This window comes from Muntiacus reevesi, chromosome 9, assembly GCF_963930625.1.
Source record: "Muntiacus reevesi chromosome 9, mMunRee1.1, whole genome shotgun sequence".
NCBI lineage: Eukaryota > Metazoa > Chordata > Mammalia > Artiodactyla > Cervidae > Muntiacus > Muntiacus reevesi.
The window spans coordinates 37,190,095-37,209,067 of record NC_089257.1 but is presented as its reverse complement, the minus strand read 5'-3'; the positions used below and the strand labels follow the sequence as shown (position 1 = coordinate 37,209,067).

The following is an 18,973-nucleotide window of genomic DNA, read 5'->3' as shown; positions in this document are numbered from 1 at the left end:
GAATGTGTGTGATCGTGCATGAGACTGTCTGAACTTGAATGTGTATGTCTGGTATGACACAGCTTGGTGTAAATATGTATCTGGCCCCCTGTCTGTGGCTGTGGTTGAGTATGATAGCATGCGAACACTTGTTCCTAATAAGTCTCACACTCAAGATACAGCAGATACTGCACCACAGACCTGTGGCAACCAGACTACTTCTGTAATCGCCTTAATTACACCTTAGGTTGTGAGACTTTGTGCCTTGCCGTGGATCCTTCATTTCTATGCCACTGCTTCCTGGACCCTGGGAACTACAGGCCTGCCCCAGGTCTGGCTTGTAGGCACCTCCAGAAGAGCAGTCCAAGGAGCAATCATTGGCTAGGTGACGAGGTCATGCCCAGTGTCCATCCCCATGTGCACTCTCCAGAATTCAGCCCCAGTGACCGCCTCCTGACCCTCCTCTGCAGTAGGTGCGGAGTACTGTGCACGCACAGTAATGGAGCAGCCCTTTCGGCTGCCTTGACCAGACCTAGCTTGCTTACCCTGCGTCCAGGCTGCCCCTGCACAGTCCACAGTCCAGTTTTAGAGTCACATCCCACTGTATTTGCACATGGGACTTTGGTTTGCATCCTGGATTAGAAGACCTTGGGAAACTCCATGTAAGCCCTTCCCTCAACTTGTCCCAACTTTGTGGTGATGTCCATGTAACAAGGAAATCCCCAGTCCTCTCTTCTCCTTTCCATTTGCCATCACAGTGGAAAAGGTGACCTGGCAGAACCTCAAGGATTTCAAGGTCCTGGAGGTCTCAGTTTTGCACCTGAGCCCTGCTCCCAACACAGACACACACTATTGGACCTGTCCCCGCTCGCGCACACACTTGGCTGGCGCACACACACCTGGCTGTGGGCAAGTTAACCTCTCTGAGCCTTAGCTTCTGTGCTGCTTCTCTCATCAACCGTGTCTCAGTGCTTACCCCAGCTCTGAGGGATTACAGTGTTACCACCTGTGTGACTCAGGCAGGTTTCCCATGGGACTCTTAAGGATGTGTATCAGTTGGGGTTTCTTTCCCACAATGAAATGACCTGGCCCAGGCTCCAAAAAGGAATGAGGGCTACCTTGCTCTATGCACTCTTTATTGCTGTTGGACAAGGGGCTGGTTCCTGCCTGGCCCAGGAAGGGGAGGTCCTGACCAGCTCACCACTCTCTGTGGCCAGCAAGCAAGGCTGAGGAGAGCTTGGAGACCCGAACTCGTCCCAAGCAGCGGTCAAGGGTGTGGCACCCTTGTGAAGGGCGCAGGGCACAGGCTAGTTGGCACCCGTGGCCCTGTGCACAGCCCTAGCCTTTCAAGTCATTGGCTGTGGGCTCCTGGTAGAATTCATCCATGAATTCGAGGAAGTGGCCCAACTTAGGCTGGCTCCCGCTCAGTGCTGGGCGGGCCTGGGGCGGCGCTGTGGTCCCAAACACTGACCGCAGCGAGCAGCGCACCAGCCGCCGGTAGCGCGCACGGAACTCCTTCAGCAGCTTTTTGGCCTCCAGGAACTGCTTCTGGGTCACCAGCCGGCGCTCTGTCCGCTGGCGCAGGACGGCTCCTGTAGGGAGAAAAGCCAGGAGGGACACCCAGGTCACCTGGGGTCCCACCTATCCCAGAGCAGCAGGGACTGGGTCCAGAGCTCCTCCATAAAGTGGGATGGAGTGGGAAGAGGATGTTGAGGGCCTGAAAATGGTCTCTCCAGCTTGGGCACTAGAAGGCCAGAGGGATCGCCTTCTGAATCTGTCTCAAGCCGTTGGTAACATGCTGTGACTTCAGGCAGCTCTCTGCCGCACTCAGGCTCAGTTCCTCCATCTGCACACAGGAAGGCCAGGCAGATGCTCTAAAGGGCTCTTCCTGCTCCGACACAAGCCCTCTGCCTTATCCCAGCAGCGGAGTAAACGGCTAGACCTCAGAGCCTGGCTGCTGAGGACGGGGGCCGGAGCCATACCTAGTGGCGCCTCTGTGATGTTCTGGGTGTCCCGCATGCGAATGAGGATGTCATCCAGCAGCTGGGCCCGAGTCTTCCGTGGGGGCGGAATGGGGGTCCTCTGGGTCTGACAGGAGGTGAGACAGCAGAGTGTTAGCACAGGCTCAGGCTTTCGTGGCCTCACCTCCTCTATAGTCACAACGACAGGCAGGGGCGAACTGGGGGCACCAGGGAAAAGCATGGCTCCTGAAGGTCCCAAGTGAGAGCCATTTCTGTCCCTTAGGGTCCCCAGGGGCGGTTCACATGCAGTGAGGTGGAGGCGTACCCGCTTCTCCTTGGGAACATAGTGTTTCTGCAGAGTATCCAGCCTGGGCTTGCTGGAGCGGTACACGAGCGGGTGTTTCAACATGTGCTGCAAGGCCTGTGCATTCTTTTGGATTCCTAGGTCAAAAGGACGAGGTCGAGTCAAGGCACATCCCCCTCCTCCTGGATGCCTCCTCTGACTTCTTCATTCCCCATTTCAAAGCAGCCCTGGGTAAAAGGATGGAGGGCGCCAAGAAGACCCTTTCTAGCCAAGAAGACACTGTTCCCATATCCTGGCCTGATCTGTGGTGGTGCCAGAGGTGCCATCATTCAGTGAATACTTGTATCACTGAACAGGTCCTAATGGAAAAACAGGTCCTAATGGAAAAACAGCACAAGAGTGGGGAAAGGAAACCCATTAACCTCGGAGGGTTACACTGCAGAGACTGACAGCCAGGAGAGCACAGCTGAGCACCAGTACAAAACACATCAGTCCAAAATAAGGGGTGGGAGAAGAGGCTGCCTCCCCTGTCTCAAACCAAACAGGGAGGATTCTGGATGTTCATTTTAGGGATTAACTGGGCTGGGGAGGACCCGGGGAATCTGACTAGTCTGAGTGTTTGTTCATTAAACCCTTCCTGGAGAGACTTCCAACCAAAGCAGTTAGGTTCAGAATGGCTGGAATCTCTGAACAGCTGTGATTCCCTCAAAGCCAATCAAGGTCCAGGCCAGGGGTCCTGACAAGTAGGGCTCTAGACAAGGACACCCCCAGGGGCCCTCTGACAGACATTCAGATGGAAAATGGCACCCTGGCCTGGAAAACAGTGTTCGGTACCAGCCTTAGCTTTGCCCTGACTTGCTCTGGGTCATGGAGAGGGCTCCCTGCCCTAGAGACATTCTCCTCACATACCTTTTGGCTCAATGAAGGTGGGGTCAGGCTTGGCTGTCAGCAGCTCCTCATAGCCATGGTACTTCCTGGGGCAAGAGGCAGATGGGGGCTTCTGAGTACTCTTGGCCTCTCTGGGTGCTGTGGATGACGGTCTTTGGTCTTTCTCCTTTGTCTCTGAATCATCCCTCCGGAAGATGGAGGAAGATAACCCACTGACCTGTGCCCAAGAAGGAAAAGAAAATGCATTCCATTAACACCTCTGAGCCCTGTGTGGGTCCCTATGCTGGATCCTGTTAAGGGCAAGACCCAAGCCTGGGCTGAGGAGGCAGACATGAAGACAATGACAATACACTGAGATGAATGCTGTAACAGAGGGGAGGCTGGGTGAGCCCACAGAAAGCTCTAGAACAGCCTAGGAGGCCAGGAAGCTTCCTGGAGGGATTGTTACCTTAACCCGAGATAAGTCTTGAAGAACCAGGAGAGCCATTCCCAGGCTGGGGTTGGGGAATGGTCTGCAAGTGATGAGAAAGGAGGACCGTGATTTGTTCCCATGGGTGTCCCTACCAGTAACCTTGGATCAGTGGGGGGCTCCAAACTCCCAGAAGGGGCTTGCAGGCCCTGCCAAGGGTGCTGCTTTCTGGTTTCCAGATCTGCCTTGTGCTTAGTTCTAATTGCCTTATAGCAGTTCATCCATCTAAGGGTTGGACAGAAATCCCTGGGAGGTGGGAACAACTGGGCGGGAGCAGGTTGGGTCCAGGCACCTGGGTCAAGAAGATGGATTCTGTGCTCTTGGTGTCCTCATCTGACAGGTGATCTGGGCTGAGGCGGCCAGCAGCATCGCTCCGGTGGGATGTCTCCTCACTATGCACAGTGGAGTTGGAGCAAATGGGAGGCAGTGGCACGAAGGTTCGGTGGGGTATGGGAAGGCCCCCCGGGCCCTCGATGGGCATCTCTCGCTCCACAGAAATGGTTTTGGTGGCAGGCGGCTCCTTAGTCAGCTCTGCCTCTGACTCCAGCATCTCCTTTGAGGGAGACTTGATCATCAAGGATGGTTGAGGGAGAATCATAGGCTGCTTTGGCACCTTGGGAACTTGATTTTTCACCTGTCATGGGAGAAGGGCTGAATTGGTCTGCTTCCTAGTCAGAACCTCTCCTTCTGGACATAAGCAGCCTAAGGCCAACCAGTATAATGGTCAAAGCACTGGGGTAGGTCTCATGGGGAGGGAAGGGACAAAAATCACACTTAGTGGGCGTCTACGATGTGCCCCGTACATGACATGTTATGTTTTATTTACACCTCAAACTACCCAGTGAATAAATGTCCTCATTTTATAAACAAGGAAACGGGGGCTCAGAGAGGTAAGATGACTTGTCCAAGGTCACAGAGTTATTCAGTGGCAGAGGCTCTGGGCCTCATTATGGATCCTTGACTCTATCACTCTGCCCTTCAGTAGCCTCATTTCTCTGATCAAGGTGTCCTGCAGTGCCCATGACCTTCCTCAGGGATTCCTAGGAGGGCCTGGGGGAGATGGTCCCACATTTTCTGGAAGGTGGCAGCACCAGGCCCCTATCAGGGTGTCAGTCCCTGCACCTTATATAAAGACCTATAAGGCAAATCTCTCTCAGGGTTTAGACCCAAGGAAATAACTTCTTTCCCACTGAACTGTCAGCTTTCTTAATTAGCAAAAGCCTGTCATCTCCCCTCCACGCCTCTGCTCATCTGCCAGGAGAGAGCCATGTGCCCAGCTTCCCTCAGCTGGGCTTAGTTCTGCTTCCCCTCCCTAGTTACCTGGTGGATTGCTTATTCTTTTTTAGAAGTCTTTAGTCTACTTACATCTGTACTTTGACAGGCCATGCAGTGCAGTGGAAAGATCTCAAGCACAGTCTACCTTTTGAGCTCACACAAGGGGAAAACAGTCCCTGCCTGCCTATCTTGCAGAGTTTTCCCATGTGAGATCTCAATGGTGTGTTCAAATGTGCCTGGTGAACTAGGGAATGGGAAGGATGACTATTTTATAAAATAAGGTTCTTTTTAAGAAAGTATTTCCTTTTTGATATACATAAAATCTCAGTTTTGAAGCCTGAAGGACCCAGTCTTTTCTCAGAACCCATGCCTCACAGTGGCCAAAACAAGTGCCATTATTTGCCAGCTGGTGGGGAAGGGGCCACACTGATTTCTCCCTCTCACAGGTTTGTGCTGGAGGAGTGCTGGGGATGCTCTTCCTCTATCCCACCACCACTCTCCTGAGCAAGACTGGATAATCTGACTGGCCAGAGGATGAGAGTCACTGGGTCCTGTATGCGACTGCTGAGCATCCAGGGCAGGCCATGTTATCTTCCATCTGTGTTCTCACTCAGAAGCCTCACACTGGTTTCTGGTTCCACGTTGGGTGGGTCCAGGCCTGCTCTGGCAGGTTCTCCATTTTCTCCCTGTCCTGTCCAAGTCTCGTAGGAAGGAGTGCCGGCAACCTTGGTCTATGTAACTGAGTAAAAGGCTGTACATCCAACCCCGCTCTGGGAGCACACTGGGGACATGCAGGCATCTCCAGCCTGCCTGCAGCCCACACCACACTCTCCGCGTAGCCCGTGCTGGACGTTAGACAGCACTTACAGAGCATTGATTCGTTTCTCATTTTGCCACTGGTATGTGTGTATATCCTCCATTAGTTGGAACGATGGTGGTGCCCCTGGACCCCTACACTCCCTTAAGTTATGTCACCTCTCTCAGCCTGCTTCCTTGTCTGTGGTGAGGATTATGGGGGAGTGCATGTGCAAGTTCTCAGCATGGGTGCTCTGTACATGGGAGAGAGGATTACGTACTGAGCATCTGGCTCACCCCGATTCCGCCCCTCCCCAGCTGCCTGACGGGAAGGGAGGTAGTAGGACTCTTTGAGGAGGCAGCAGACGGGGGCAAAGATGATGGAAACCCTCTGGATTTCTACTGCTGGTTTTAAATGCTGCTCTGGTCCCCTGAGGGCTCAAGACAAGAGCTTGGCTGTACACAGGCAGACTCTAGAGGGAGGGGCCTAGGGAATATCTTTATTTAACTTTTGGGGTAAGCAATGCCCAGACCAGTTTTTGGCTGTAGGAAGACAAAGTTCAGGAGGGAGAAGCATTTCACAGAAATTTCTGAAATCCTTCGGATGAAAAGGATCTTACTTTATGGCATTCTAGAAGTTAAGTCTGGACCACTAGCTGAGAGGAGATACCGAGGGGGCAGACCGCTCTCCAACCATGAAATGCCTCCCAAGAGTCAGGCAGGAGATACGTATTCTAGGGCTGGCACAGCCATTCATGATACCAGGGGTTACCGTCACTTGCACTGGTAGGAGGTTTGGGGAGTTAATAATGTATCAATTTCATCCAGTCCTCTCAGCAACTCAGAGGTTTTAGAGTTGAGAAGCTGATACTCAGAGAGTGGAAATCTTGCCCAAGTTTAGGCAGCTATGAAAAATGATGGCACCAGACTGACATATGGGTCTTCTGACTGATTTCCCCCCACTTCTCCACAGTGTCTTTTTTGGACCTCAGTTCCTCTGGAAAATTAGGGGATCAGACTCAATGCCCTCCCATACTCCTCCCTACTCTGATTTTTGGGTCTCTGACTGTCTTACCTCTCCTGGGTATATATGTATGTTTTACAGTGAGGGAAGGAGAAGACAAAACTGCTATTACAAACCTAACAGAAGAATCCCAGGCATTGAGGGTGGGAGTGGTTCTTCTGCCAGGCTGATCTGTAGCATTAAAATAGACTCCACTCCCTCTGGGCTTGGGGGTCCTGCCTTTGAAGCCTTACCTTCCGAGAGTCCTTCCGAGGCATCGAAATATGATGCTTAGCCTTTACTATCTTCCTTCGAATTAAGTGGATTCCCAGCCGCTCCTGGAGAAAGCTTTTTAGTAGTGGTGGGACCCCTGGAACCATGATGGGAAAATAAGATTATTTTGTTAGCTAATAATTACTGGGGGCTTCCATGTGCCAGGCACTGTTCATATACATGTATAACCTTACTTAATTCTCACACCAGCCCTAGGAGGTAGAAACCTATATTATGCCTATTTGACCGATGAGGAAACTGAGGCACAGACAGGTTAAGGAATTTGCCCGAGGCAATGAAGACAGTTTAGAGCAGAGATTAGAATACCCCAGTGTCACTCCAGAGACCCAGGATTCTAAGATGCCTCCAGCTGCTGCATCTTGGACAGTGGGTTCCACTACTGACGTGGCAGCCACTGCATTCAGTGTGCTCTGGGAGGGGAAGGGCTCTGCAGTTCGGCTTCATGCTCCTTCCCAGCTGGGAAGTGGGGAGTGAGGTCGCAGCAGACTTATCCCACAGAGCAGAGTGTCGTTATGGAGCTCACACAGGATCTAGATAATTCTGTATTCCAGTCCCAGTGCTGCCTTCTTTTTTTTTTTTTTGCTGTGTGACTTTGGGCAGACTGACTCACTCTGATCCTCAGTTTCATCCTCTGTGCATAAGGACAATAAGGCCTGCTTCACAGGTTGCTGTTGGGATGAGTCAGAGTAGAGCATGTGCTCAGCAGTGTCCGCTGTTTTCTACAGCCCCCAGTGCACTATGAAGCTTGTCCGCCCACGACACAGAGCAGAGCAGGGCTTGGCACTGAGGTAGGGATGAGGTTCTCCACATTGCTTCTTGGGGACTGGGTTCAGGGGGCAGCTTTGCGGGTACCATACCTCGCGTATGGGTCACCAGAGGGTTGTTGTGAAAGATGAGCTCACAGAGAGATGGGAAGAGAGCTACTGGCAGGATGGCATCTTCCTTTGCAATCTATAAGGAAAGCAGGAGAGCATCAGATCGACACCACCCCACATCTCTGCCCAACTGCTTCCAGACCCTACAATGCAGGGCTCATGCCTTCAAGGTCTGGGGCGGGAGTGGGGCTGAGGTAGTGAGGCTGCTGGGGACAGGACTTACTGCTGGGACTGTCTTATCTCTGCAATTTCACCCGTCTGCACCCAGAATACCTGTGCCCCTCTTGGCCCGAATCTCACCATCACTGTTTCACACTGAAATCTAAGAATTTTTCCCCTTCTCCATACTGGATATGTAGCTTATACCAAGTATTGAGGATGTTGGTGACAAAAATAATAACAAATATATGTAGTACTTGTCTCACAAGAAGCCTGAAAATTTGGCAAGGCACTGACTTTGACGTCAGCATACAATTTGTCTGATACTTCACCTTTCTCAGTGTGACCTCTACACATGTGCCAGTCTGTCAATAGAAGTGATAGTCTCTTTCACTGTAGCCTGTGTGGGCACTGATCAAGGGAGGGCTGGGGGACAGGAGGTCAGGGGGACACATGCATCAAAACGATTAGCACAGCCAGTGAGGTAAGGGAGACCCATGGCTGTCCAGGGCCCAGAGGCCACTCGGTCCCATGAGGCCAGCCTCTGAAGGGCAAAAACCACTCCTTGTTGAGAAGAATGGTGAGAACATCTGGGAACAACCTTGGGCTGGGTGTCTGTCAGCAGTGAAATGGAATCAGAGTGGTCAGGAGCAGGGCAGTGGCCTTTCAGATGCCTCAACACATTGGAAGGTGCTCAGTCAGATGTGGGGCACATAGAGAGCACCAAGCGCTGGGAGTGGGTGGTAGCTCAGTCTGACTTCCTCTGGAGCCTCACTGGGTAGTGCCAGATGCCTTTGGGGCAATTACCTATTCACTGTCTTTCATTTTGGCTCCTTCAGTCAACAAATATTTACTGAATGACTTTACGTACCAAGCTCTGGGCTGGGACTGAGTGAAGGAGATACAGTTCCTATCCTGGAGGAATGCTACCTGGTGCGAAATAAGCACTGAAGCAGCAGTAACACAGAGAAGCATGCATTTACATGAGTGATCAGTGCCACAGAAGTGAGGCCCATGGAGCACCAGGGTGGTCTGACCTCGTCACAGAGGTAAGAGAAGGCGTCCCTGAGATCTGAAGGACGGCAGAAGGTGATAAGTGAATGCAGTGGGGGATGGAGTACATGTCAAAGAAATCTCTGTATTAATCGAAGCATTCCCTCTAGTTTCTGGGTATAAAGCTAGACTGTTTCTTCTTGCCTCCCAGGCAGCTAAATGTAGGCCTATGACTCAGTTCTAGCCAATGCCACCTGTGTGGAAGTGATAAATGCCATTTCCAGGCGTAGCCCTTTCAAAACTTCCTGCAGGATCCTGTCCTCACTCAACTACCTTTCTACCAGTTGTGTGCATGCGTCCTCAGTCGCTATGTCGTATCTGACTCTTTGTGACCCCATGGACTGTAGCCTGCCAGGCTTCTCTGTCCATGGGATTTTCCAGGCAAGAATACTAGAGTGGGTTGCCATTTCCTGCTCCAGGGTATCTTCCTGACCCAGGGATTGAACCTACGTCTTCTGCATCAGCAGGTGGATTCTTTACCACTGAGTCACCTGACCAGTTGCATAGGATTCAGTAAAGTTCTCTTAAGGTCCTATATAGGATGACAGAGCTATGGCCAGAAGAGATCTGGGTCTCTGAAGAATCATCATGTGAAAGGCCACCTAGCAACCAGGAATATCCACAATGGGTTTTGTAAAAGCAAGAAATATACTTTTGCGTTCATTGACATTTTTAGTTTGTCACAGCAGGTAGTATTACTTCCTCTAATGCAGAAAGGAAACATGCCATACAAAGAATAATATGTGAAAGATACCACAGCAAAGAGGAGAAACCCTGTTGGATGGATTTAAAGAAGGCTAGTGTGACTAAAAGCAGAGAGAAAGGGTAGTTGGTGCAAAATGAGACTGGAGATGCAAGTATGGACCAGACCAAAGTTTATTAAAGATACTGGTCCATAGAGAACCTATTAGATGAATTTTTAGAAATATGAAGACCTAGGCTATTGCTTCAGGAGGGGGATCCAGATGACAGAGTAAAGAGGACATGGAGCTCACTTCCCCCCGCAAACACATCAAAACTACATCTACACGTGGAACAATTTTCATGGAAAACGTTATGGAATCTGGCAAAAGAGCTCGTAAACCACCAAGGCTACAAGAGAGACTCCCACATAATCAGGCAGGATGAGAAGAAAGGCACTTGGTCAGGACCTGTGTCCCTGGGAGGGGACTAAGAGGAAGAGGGAGATGGCGTGGTGGATACCACCCCAGGGAATGAGTGGGTCAGGACACAGACAGGGTGTCCAGTCCTGGGGTCCTACACAGAAAGGGCAAACCCCCGTGGCTGTCTGGAGAAATGCTGGGACAGGCTGGAGAAAGGCTGAAGCCTAGACTGCATTGGTGACGAGGGTGTGGGTGCTGGCTCACCCCCAGACAGGGCAGGGGGTGGTCTGCCCTAGCAGCTGCCGCCTTGCCACACTCTCAATCTGAGCTGAGTGAACACCCCAGCCCAGCAGTGGATCTAGGGCAGTCAGATCCTGGGAAAAGAATCCGTTTAGGAATGCAGAGGTTGTGCGGGGGGCCTGGTGGGCAGTGGTGGCCACTGCTGGCACTTACACAGCAGCAGCCCAACTTACTACAGCTTGAGCAGCACTTCAATTCCCACAAGCACAAAACGCCGAGATTCCCGGTCCCAGCCTAGTGAAGGCTCCAGCCCTGCCCACTCTGTGCTACAATTGTGCACTAGATCTGGGTCAACCGTAATAGGGGGAAAGATGCAACTTGGACTGCAGCTGAGTAGAACTGCAGACGCCTACACAGAGTGCTGGACCTCTGAAAAGCACAGGAGCCCCACTTACTTGTGCACTCCCCTCCTTCAGGGCAAAGGCCCCAGTGTGGGAGAAGGAAAACCACACACACTTAAAGGGAACAGAGTCAGCCTGAGTCAGATCCTCAAGGCTTCTACCCCTGCAACCAGGCAGCAGACCCTGCCCCTTGACAGAGTAGCCTCTGTCTCTGCTGGGAGCCTCTCTCTCTGCTGGGAGTGCCAGCTAATCCAACACCAGTCACACCCTCTATCATAGAGGCCAGCACACCCTGAGGAAAGACCAGGCTGGTGTCCACCTCAGATCCAACCCTCACCTCAAAGACACTGGGGACACCCAGTCAACATATGGTACTCCCACATAAAAAACATCCATTCCAGACCAGGGATTGGCCAAGATGGTGGAGTAGAAAGACCTTGAGCTCACCTCTTCTCATAGGCACATGAAAATCACAACTATTTACAGAACGACCATTGACGACAAGGACCAGAACCTACCAGAAAAGAAACAGAACCAGCTTGCCAAATCCATTAAAATAGAAACAGCAATTTAGGCAAAATGAGGTGAAATAGGAACATGTTCCAGATGAAGGAACAAGGTAAAACCTCAGAAGAAAACCAAGTGGATACAGGCAATCTACCTGAGAAAGAGTTCAGGGTAATGATCATAAGGATGACCAAAGAACTCAGACAAAGAGTAGATCCACAGAGGAAAAGTTAGAAGTTTTTAAACAAAGAATTAGAAAATATAAAGAACAACCAAAGATGAAGAATGCAATAACTGAAATGAAAAATACATTAGAAGAAACCATTTACTACCATTGACCCAGCAATTCTACTCCTGGATAAATATCTGGAAAAAAAAAACACTAATTTGAAAAGGTACATGCATCCCAATGTTCACAGCAGTATTATTTACCACAGTCAAGATATGGAAGCAACCTAAGTGGCTATCAACAGATGAATGGATAAAGAAGACGTGATATATAGATATATACATTGGACTAATACTCAGCCATAAAAAGAAAATCTTGCCATTTGCAGCAACACAGATGGGTTTGGAGAGTATTATTCTAAGTGAAATAAGTGTGATGGAGAATGAAAATAGTGCATGACATCACTTATATGTGCAATCTAAAAAATACAGGAAATGAGTGAATAAGAAGGAAGCGCACTTAGAGATACAGAGAACAAACTAGTGGCGACCAGTAGGGAGAGGGAAGGGGGAAATATAGGTGCGGAGAAGAAAGCTGTATAAACCCTTAGGTATGAAATAAGTTACAAGGATATACTGTACAACACAGGGACTACAGGCATGATTTTATAGTAATTCAAATGAAGTACAACCTTTAAAAACTATGAATCACTACATTGTACACCTGTAACTTATATAACATTGTACAGCAAGCATACTTCAATTAAAAAAAATTTTTAAATCACATCCAAAAAATACCTAGGAATAAACTTAATCAAGGATATAAAAGACCTGTATTTGGAAAACTATAAAACTTTGATGAAGGAATTTAAAGACAATTCAGTGAAATGAAAAGATATCCCATGATATCTTATTATTATTAAAATGGACATACTACCCAAAACAATCTACAAATTTAATGCAATCCCTATCAAAATGCCCATTACTTTTTTCTGAAGACTAGAAGAAATAATACTAAAATTTATATGGAATCAAAAAAGACCCAGAATTGCCAAAGCAATCCTTAGGAAAAAGAACAAAGCTGGAGGTATAATCCTCTCATACTTAAGACTATACTATAAAGCTATGGTCATAAAAACCATGTGGTGCTAACACAAAAATACATACATCAATGGTACAGAATAAAGAGCTGTGAAATAAAGTCATACACCTACAGTCAATCTATGACAAAGGAGGCAAGAATATACAATGGAAAAAAGACAATCTCCTCAGTAAGTGATCCTGGGAAAACTGGACAGTTACATGTTAAAAAAAAAAATATATTAGAACATTCTCTTGAGAATCACCTGGCTTTCCGGTGTTTAGGATTCCATGCTTTTACTGCCAAGGGCCCAGGTTACTTAGACCCTGGTTGGGGAATTACCACAAACTACATGCCACAGCCAAAAAAAAAAAAAAAAAGAACATTCTCTTACAACATCTACAAAAATAAAACTCAAAACAGTTTCATCCCCTAAATTTAAGACCTGAAATCATTAAAATCCTAGAAGAACACAGGCAGAACATTCTTTGACATAAATTACAGCAATATTTTTTTGTATTTTCTAAGGCCAAAGAAATAAGAACAAAAATGAACAGATGCAGTCTAATTAAACTTAAAAGCTTCACAGCAAAGGAAACCACTTATAAAACAAAAAGGCAATCTGTGGAATGGAAGAAAATATTTGGAAATGATGCAACTGACAAGGGGTTAATATCTATAACAAACAGCTCATACAACTCATTATCAAAAATAAAACCAAATAATCCAATTGAAAAGTGGGCAGAAGATTCTTGTTTTCCTTTTTGACACTTTATTTTTTAATTGAAGGATAATTGCCTTACAGAATTTTGTGGTTTTCTGTCATACAAGAATCAGCCATGGGTACACCCATGTCCCTCCCCTCCCAAACCTTTCTCCCCACCCCATTCTTCCACTTTATCACAGAGCCCCTGTTTTGAGTTCCCTGAGTCATACAGAAAATTCCCACTGGCTATCTATTTTAATATGATATTGTAAATTTCCGTTTTACTCTCTCCATACACCTCACCCTCTCCCTCCTCTCCTCCTGGCATGTCCAAAGGTCTGTTCTCTATGCCAGTTTCTCCACTGCTGCCCTGAAAATAAATTCATCAGTACCATCTTTCTAGACTCCATATATATGCATCAGTATATGATATTTACATTTCTCTTTCTGACTTACTTCACTCTGCACAACAGGCTCTAGGTTCATCCACCGCATTAGAACTGACTCACACGTGTTCCTTTTTATGGCTGAGCAGTACTCCTTTGAACATATGTACCACAGTTGCTTTATCCACTCATCTGTTGAAGGACATCTAGGTTGTTTCCATGTTCTAGCTATTGTAAATAGTACTTGGGCAGAAGATTTTAATAGACATTTTCCCAAAGATATACAAAAGGCCAAAGGTCACATGAAATATGCTCAACATCACTAATTATTAGAGAAATGCAAATCAAAACTACAATGAAATATCACCTCACATTGTCAGAATGGCTATCATCAAAAAGTCTACTAATAACAAATGCTGGAGAAGATGTAGAGAAAGGGAAACCTCGTACACTGTTGGAAGGAATGTAAATTGGTGGTATTACTTGGCAATAAAGAAAATGAAATAATGCCATCTGCAGCTACATGGATGGATCTAGGAAATATTATGCTTAGTGAAGTAAGTCAGAGAAAGACAAATACTATTTAATGTCACTTATATTGGGATCTAAAAAATAATAAAAGTGAATGTATATGCAAAACAGAAACAGTCTCACAGATACAGAAAACAAACATGGTTACCAAAGGGGAGAAGGAAGCAGGGAAAATTAGGGTAATGGGACTAAGAGATATAAACTATTACATACAAAATAGATAAGCAACAAGGATATACTATGTAGCACAGGGAATTATACTCATTATCTTTTAATAACCTATAATGGAATATAATCTGCAAAAATACTGAATCACTATGCCTAAAATTAACACAATATTGTAAGTCAACTACACTTCCTTAAAAAAATATGAAGACCTAAATTTGACAAGACTGGGAAATAGATTAGATGTGGGTGAGGAAGAGGGATGTACAGGAGAAAGAAGTATCAAAGATGACAACCAGGGTTTGGCTCAACAAACCCTGGTTGAATGGAGTCAACAGCTCAAGTAAGTCAGCTATTGACTAAGATACAGAACAATGGAAGAACATTCAAATTTGAACTGGTAGCTCAACTAACTCAGCTATTGACTAAGATACAAAACAACAGAAGAACATTCAAATTTGAACTGGTAGCTCAACTAACTCAGCTATTGACTAAGATACAGAACAACAGAAGAACATTCAAATTTGAACTGGTAGCTCAAGTAACTCAGCTATTGACTAACATACAGAACAATGGAAGAACATTCAAATTTGAATTGGTAAGATCATTAATTCACTTTGGATATGTGTACTTTGGAGGCGCCTTTTAGATTTCCAAGTAGAAATTCACATAGATCTGGGGTACAATAAGGAGTTAAAAGTTTGTGAGGCGCTGGGCATAGGCAATGGATATGTGAAGCCAGTCTCAGGAGAAAATACAGAGGAAGAGGAAAAAGAGACTCAGAGTAGGCCTTGAAGGACCCTGACATTTGATCATCTAGACCAGAGGTCAGCAAACTTTTTCTGTCAAAGGCCAGATAAAAAATGTTTTAGGTTCTGCAGGCCATTCAACCTCCATTGCAACTACTCAACTTCGCTGTTGTAGCAACCATAATAACTTTTTATAGAACACTATACCCCCAAAATGCAGAATATACATTTTTTTCCTAAGTGCACACAGAACATTCACCAACTTAGAATATAGGGTGGACCATAAAATAAGTTTAAATACATTTCAGAAGGATGAAATCTTACAGATTATGTTATCTGACTACAACAGAATTAAATTAGAACTCAACAAATATAAGTTATCTGGAAGAGACCCATACATTTAGAAGTTAAACCACTCAATTCTAAACAAACCATAGGTCAAAGAAGAAATCACAAAAAAATTAAAAATATTTTGAGTGAATGAAAATCAAAACACAAAATTTATTGAATGCAACTCCAACAGTGCTTAAAGAAGATATTTATAGTGGCTTATATTAAAAGAGGAAAGGTCTATATCAATGATCTAAAATTATACTACTTAGGAATCTAGGAAAGAGTCAATTAAACTCATTGTGAGTAGGACAGAAATAAAATTATGAGCAAAAATCAATGAAATAGTAAACAGGCAATAGATCCAAAGAAAGCAGTAGCTAGTTATTTTTTTAAGTCAATAAAAGGGTAACTTCTATTTTGGATCAATAAGAAAAGAGAAAAGATGAAAATTACCAGTTTCAAGAACAAAAGGAGAATCCATAATACTGATACATCTATGGTTCACTGATTTTTGACAAGGGTGAGGAGACCATTAAATGGTGAAAGAACACTCTTTTTCAATAAAAGGTGTTGAGAAAACTGCATATCATATGAAAGAATGAAGCTGGACCCCTATCTCACACCATATATATAGATTAGCTCAAAATGGATCAAAGACTTAAATGTTATGACTAAAATTACAACTCTTAGAGGAAAACACCTGGGGGGTTTGACTGTACTAACTGCCTGCCTCAGAAGCAATGTAAGCCAGGTTTCTTAAAAGTTGCTGGCATTTCACACCTGAGTAGGGCTCAATTAGTGGGGCTTACAGGAAGTTTTATAGGATATGGAAAAACATGTTAACATAAAACTTGTTAATGAAACACATATTAAATCTGTTCCATGGACTTTATATCTGCTGTTCTCTTTGGTTTAAACATGTCTCAAGTCACTCAACCCTCAATCTTCACCTCACTAAGCTCCCTGATTTCCATCTCAACTTAAACACCACTCTCAAGAATACCTTCCCTGGTCCCAAATATGAGGTGAGACCTACCCTTCACATACTTCAGAGCACTGTGAGTGTCTTCGCAACACTGGGCATGTTTATACTGTGATTATTTGTTCGTGCTCCGTCTTCCCTGTAAGTGATAAGCTCAGCAAGGGCAGAGGTCGAATCTCTTCATGCAATTGTATCCCCAGTGCCCAGCACAGAGCCTGGCACATGGTGAGTGGTAAATCAGTATCTGTGACTGAATCAATGGACTCCTGCCTCTGCCTGCTTGCCTTCTGTTTCCCCAACCCTGAGAACCCTCACCCTGAGAATTCCTGAGCCTGAATTCTACTGATGCAGGGAACGGGAGGGTTGGCTTTCAGGCCAGAGCAATTCACACCCCACCCTCCCATCTGTGCTCCTGGGTAGAGAAGCCGAGAGTCACCTTGTTGTAGGCCAGGCTAAGGTACCTCAGCTCTGGGAAGGGCGGGGCCAGCGTCTGGTTCCTCGCCTTCAGTGACTTCACAGGAAGAATCTCGAATATGGGCGGAAGTGCACATACCTTGGTCGTCTTAGAAGGAAAAGAGTCAAAGTCAAAGCGCCCTGGTGATAAAGTAGACCACCAGACCCTTCCTAGGGAGGGTGGTGGAAAGAATGACCATTTCAGAGGGACTGGCCCAAAGGAGGCTTCTGGGGTCACAAGGGGGGATGTCACCAAGGGCCTAGAGTTCTGGCTCCAAGTTCTCTGATGTCACAAGTTAGTTCATTCTCTGGCACCCAAAGTTCCAGTCTCAAGTTATCTGAAGCCAAAAGATGACACAGCAGCGGTGCAGACAGCAGAAGCTCCCTACTCACCTCCCACATTCTGCCCTATAGTGGCTTATCCTGAACTTGCCCTTCTATACAGTTGGGTTAAGATTTCTCCAGAAAGCAAAAGGGCAGGTGCATGCTTGCATCATTAAGGGGACTTTTCCTGGTGAGGAGATAGCAGGAGTGAGCTGAGCCTTGAACTACTGCTCTGATTTGCTCATCCAATCCTACAGTTGACGGTTCTTCATTCCAGGATAAAACAGCAGCTAAGTCCTGGATGATGATCAAGTTGAAAATGGAAGTTGCTGGATTAACTATGCCAAACTCAGTTTACTCACTGATTCCCTGAGTTAGACAGAGCCAAAGGAAATCACAGGGTAGATGCTGGACTAATGACTGGCTTCAGATGAACTCGATTCATCTCAGTGCCATTAACTGCTGTATCATCTTGAGCAAGTCACTTGTATTTCACCTGCTCATTCAATGACCATTTGTGGAGCACCTACTCTGGGCCAAGGATTTTGCTTCTTCCTGGGCTCCACCTTGTACAGCCGCAAGTGGATGACTCATGGGTGAGAGTAAGACAAAAACCAGTGAGGTGCTTGGGAACTCTCCTCAGGGAAATCGGAATGTGATCTCCCAGAGGCTGGAGGGGAAGGTGGTAGCAGTCTGTTAAGGCATCTCCTCAGCTGTGCCATTCCTGATCTGGAGGGAGGCCATGTGAGCCAAAGAGGGTAAGTCAGACTGAAGCACAGAGAAGAAAAAACCAGACAGGCTTGGGTCAGGAAGGTCCTGACCTGAGGGCATGACTGGCTCTGCTGGGGTCACAGAGGGTCCTGTCTTAGAGGGGGATGTATTTGATGTGGATAGAGGGGTCACTAAAAGTTCCATCCATTCAAATCACTCTGCATTCTCAGATGGCACACAATTGGGACCTGAGCACTAAGCAACCCGCCAACAACCTCTGGCTTCTGCAGCCACAAGCCCTTCCATCCGTTAGGCACCACTTTATGCAGAGTGACCTGACTGCTCCTCCCATTCAGACCTGCAGTCTCTATCTCTAATCCTTTGAAACCAGACTGGCTGCTGCACAATAAAGAATTTGTCTGGTCTTTGTCCTGGGTTTTTGGCACTGAGCTTCTAAAACCCTTGGAATCTCTAGAGTGATAGGAATGTCTTTGTTATTCATAACCCCTTGGATCATACCTGAGTTCACACTAATGAGATGACTTAGGATGGGGGCAAGCCATACTATAAAGACAACCATGTGATCAGAGGACTGGGGTTTGAGCCAGTCTGACCTCTGGGGAGGGGAGAGGGGCTAGAGATCGAGTTCAGTCATGTGGCCAATGGTTCGATCAACCATGGATAGGCAATGAAACTCCAATGAAAGTCCTGGCCACTGAGGCTCTGGTGAGCTACCTGGCTGGTGCACCCATCAGCTGTGTTGGGAGCATGACACAATTCATCCCACAGTGAGAGGGCAAAGAGGTTCTAAGTTTCGAACTCCCCCAGCCCTCACTGTGCATCTTTTCATTTGGTTGGTCCTGATTTGCAGCTGTTACAGTCAATCTGTAATCAGAAGTATAATGGTCTCCTGAGTTCTATGAGTCATTCTAGCAAATTACTGAACCTGAGGGGATCGTGGCAGCTGTAGAATTTATTGCCATTACAAATAGCCTGGGAACCCCCACACTTGCAACTAGCACCTAAAGTGAGGGCAGTCTTGTTGGGGACTCTGCTCTTGTGGGCTCATGCTAATTCC

At 46.8% G+C, this 18,973-nt stretch overlaps 1 protein-coding gene across 7 annotated transcripts in view; it reads right to left on the bottom strand.

Moving 5' to 3' along the window:
• Window positions 1-1,039: 1,039 nt before the first annotated feature.
• Window positions 1,040-18,973, bottom strand: part of XRRA1 (X-ray radiation resistance associated 1) — a 67,226-nt gene continuing 49,292 nt past the window's right edge. For 4 of the 7 annotated variants that reach the window (XM_065944140.1, XM_065944142.1, XM_065944141.1 and 1 more), the window contains 8 exons: window positions 16,844-16,969; window positions 7,826-7,919; window positions 6,929-7,044; window positions 3,894-4,235; window positions 3,154-3,349; window positions 2,266-2,381; window positions 1,962-2,067; window positions 1,040-1,571 (listed from right to left, as the gene is read on the bottom strand). In XM_065944140.1, coding sequence (XP_065800212.1) covers window positions 1,318-1,571; window positions 1,962-2,067; window positions 2,266-2,381; window positions 3,154-3,349; window positions 3,894-4,235; window positions 6,929-7,044; window positions 7,826-7,919; window positions 16,844-16,969 — 1,350 coding nt within the window. In that variant the 3' untranslated portion in view covers window positions 1,040-1,317. The remainder of the gene's footprint in view (window positions 1,572-1,961; window positions 2,068-2,265; window positions 2,382-3,153; window positions 3,350-3,893; window positions 4,236-6,928; window positions 7,045-7,825; window positions 7,920-16,843; window positions 16,970-18,973) is intronic. The other 3 variants (XM_065944143.1, XM_065944146.1, XM_065944144.1) reach the window with 2 other exon arrangements.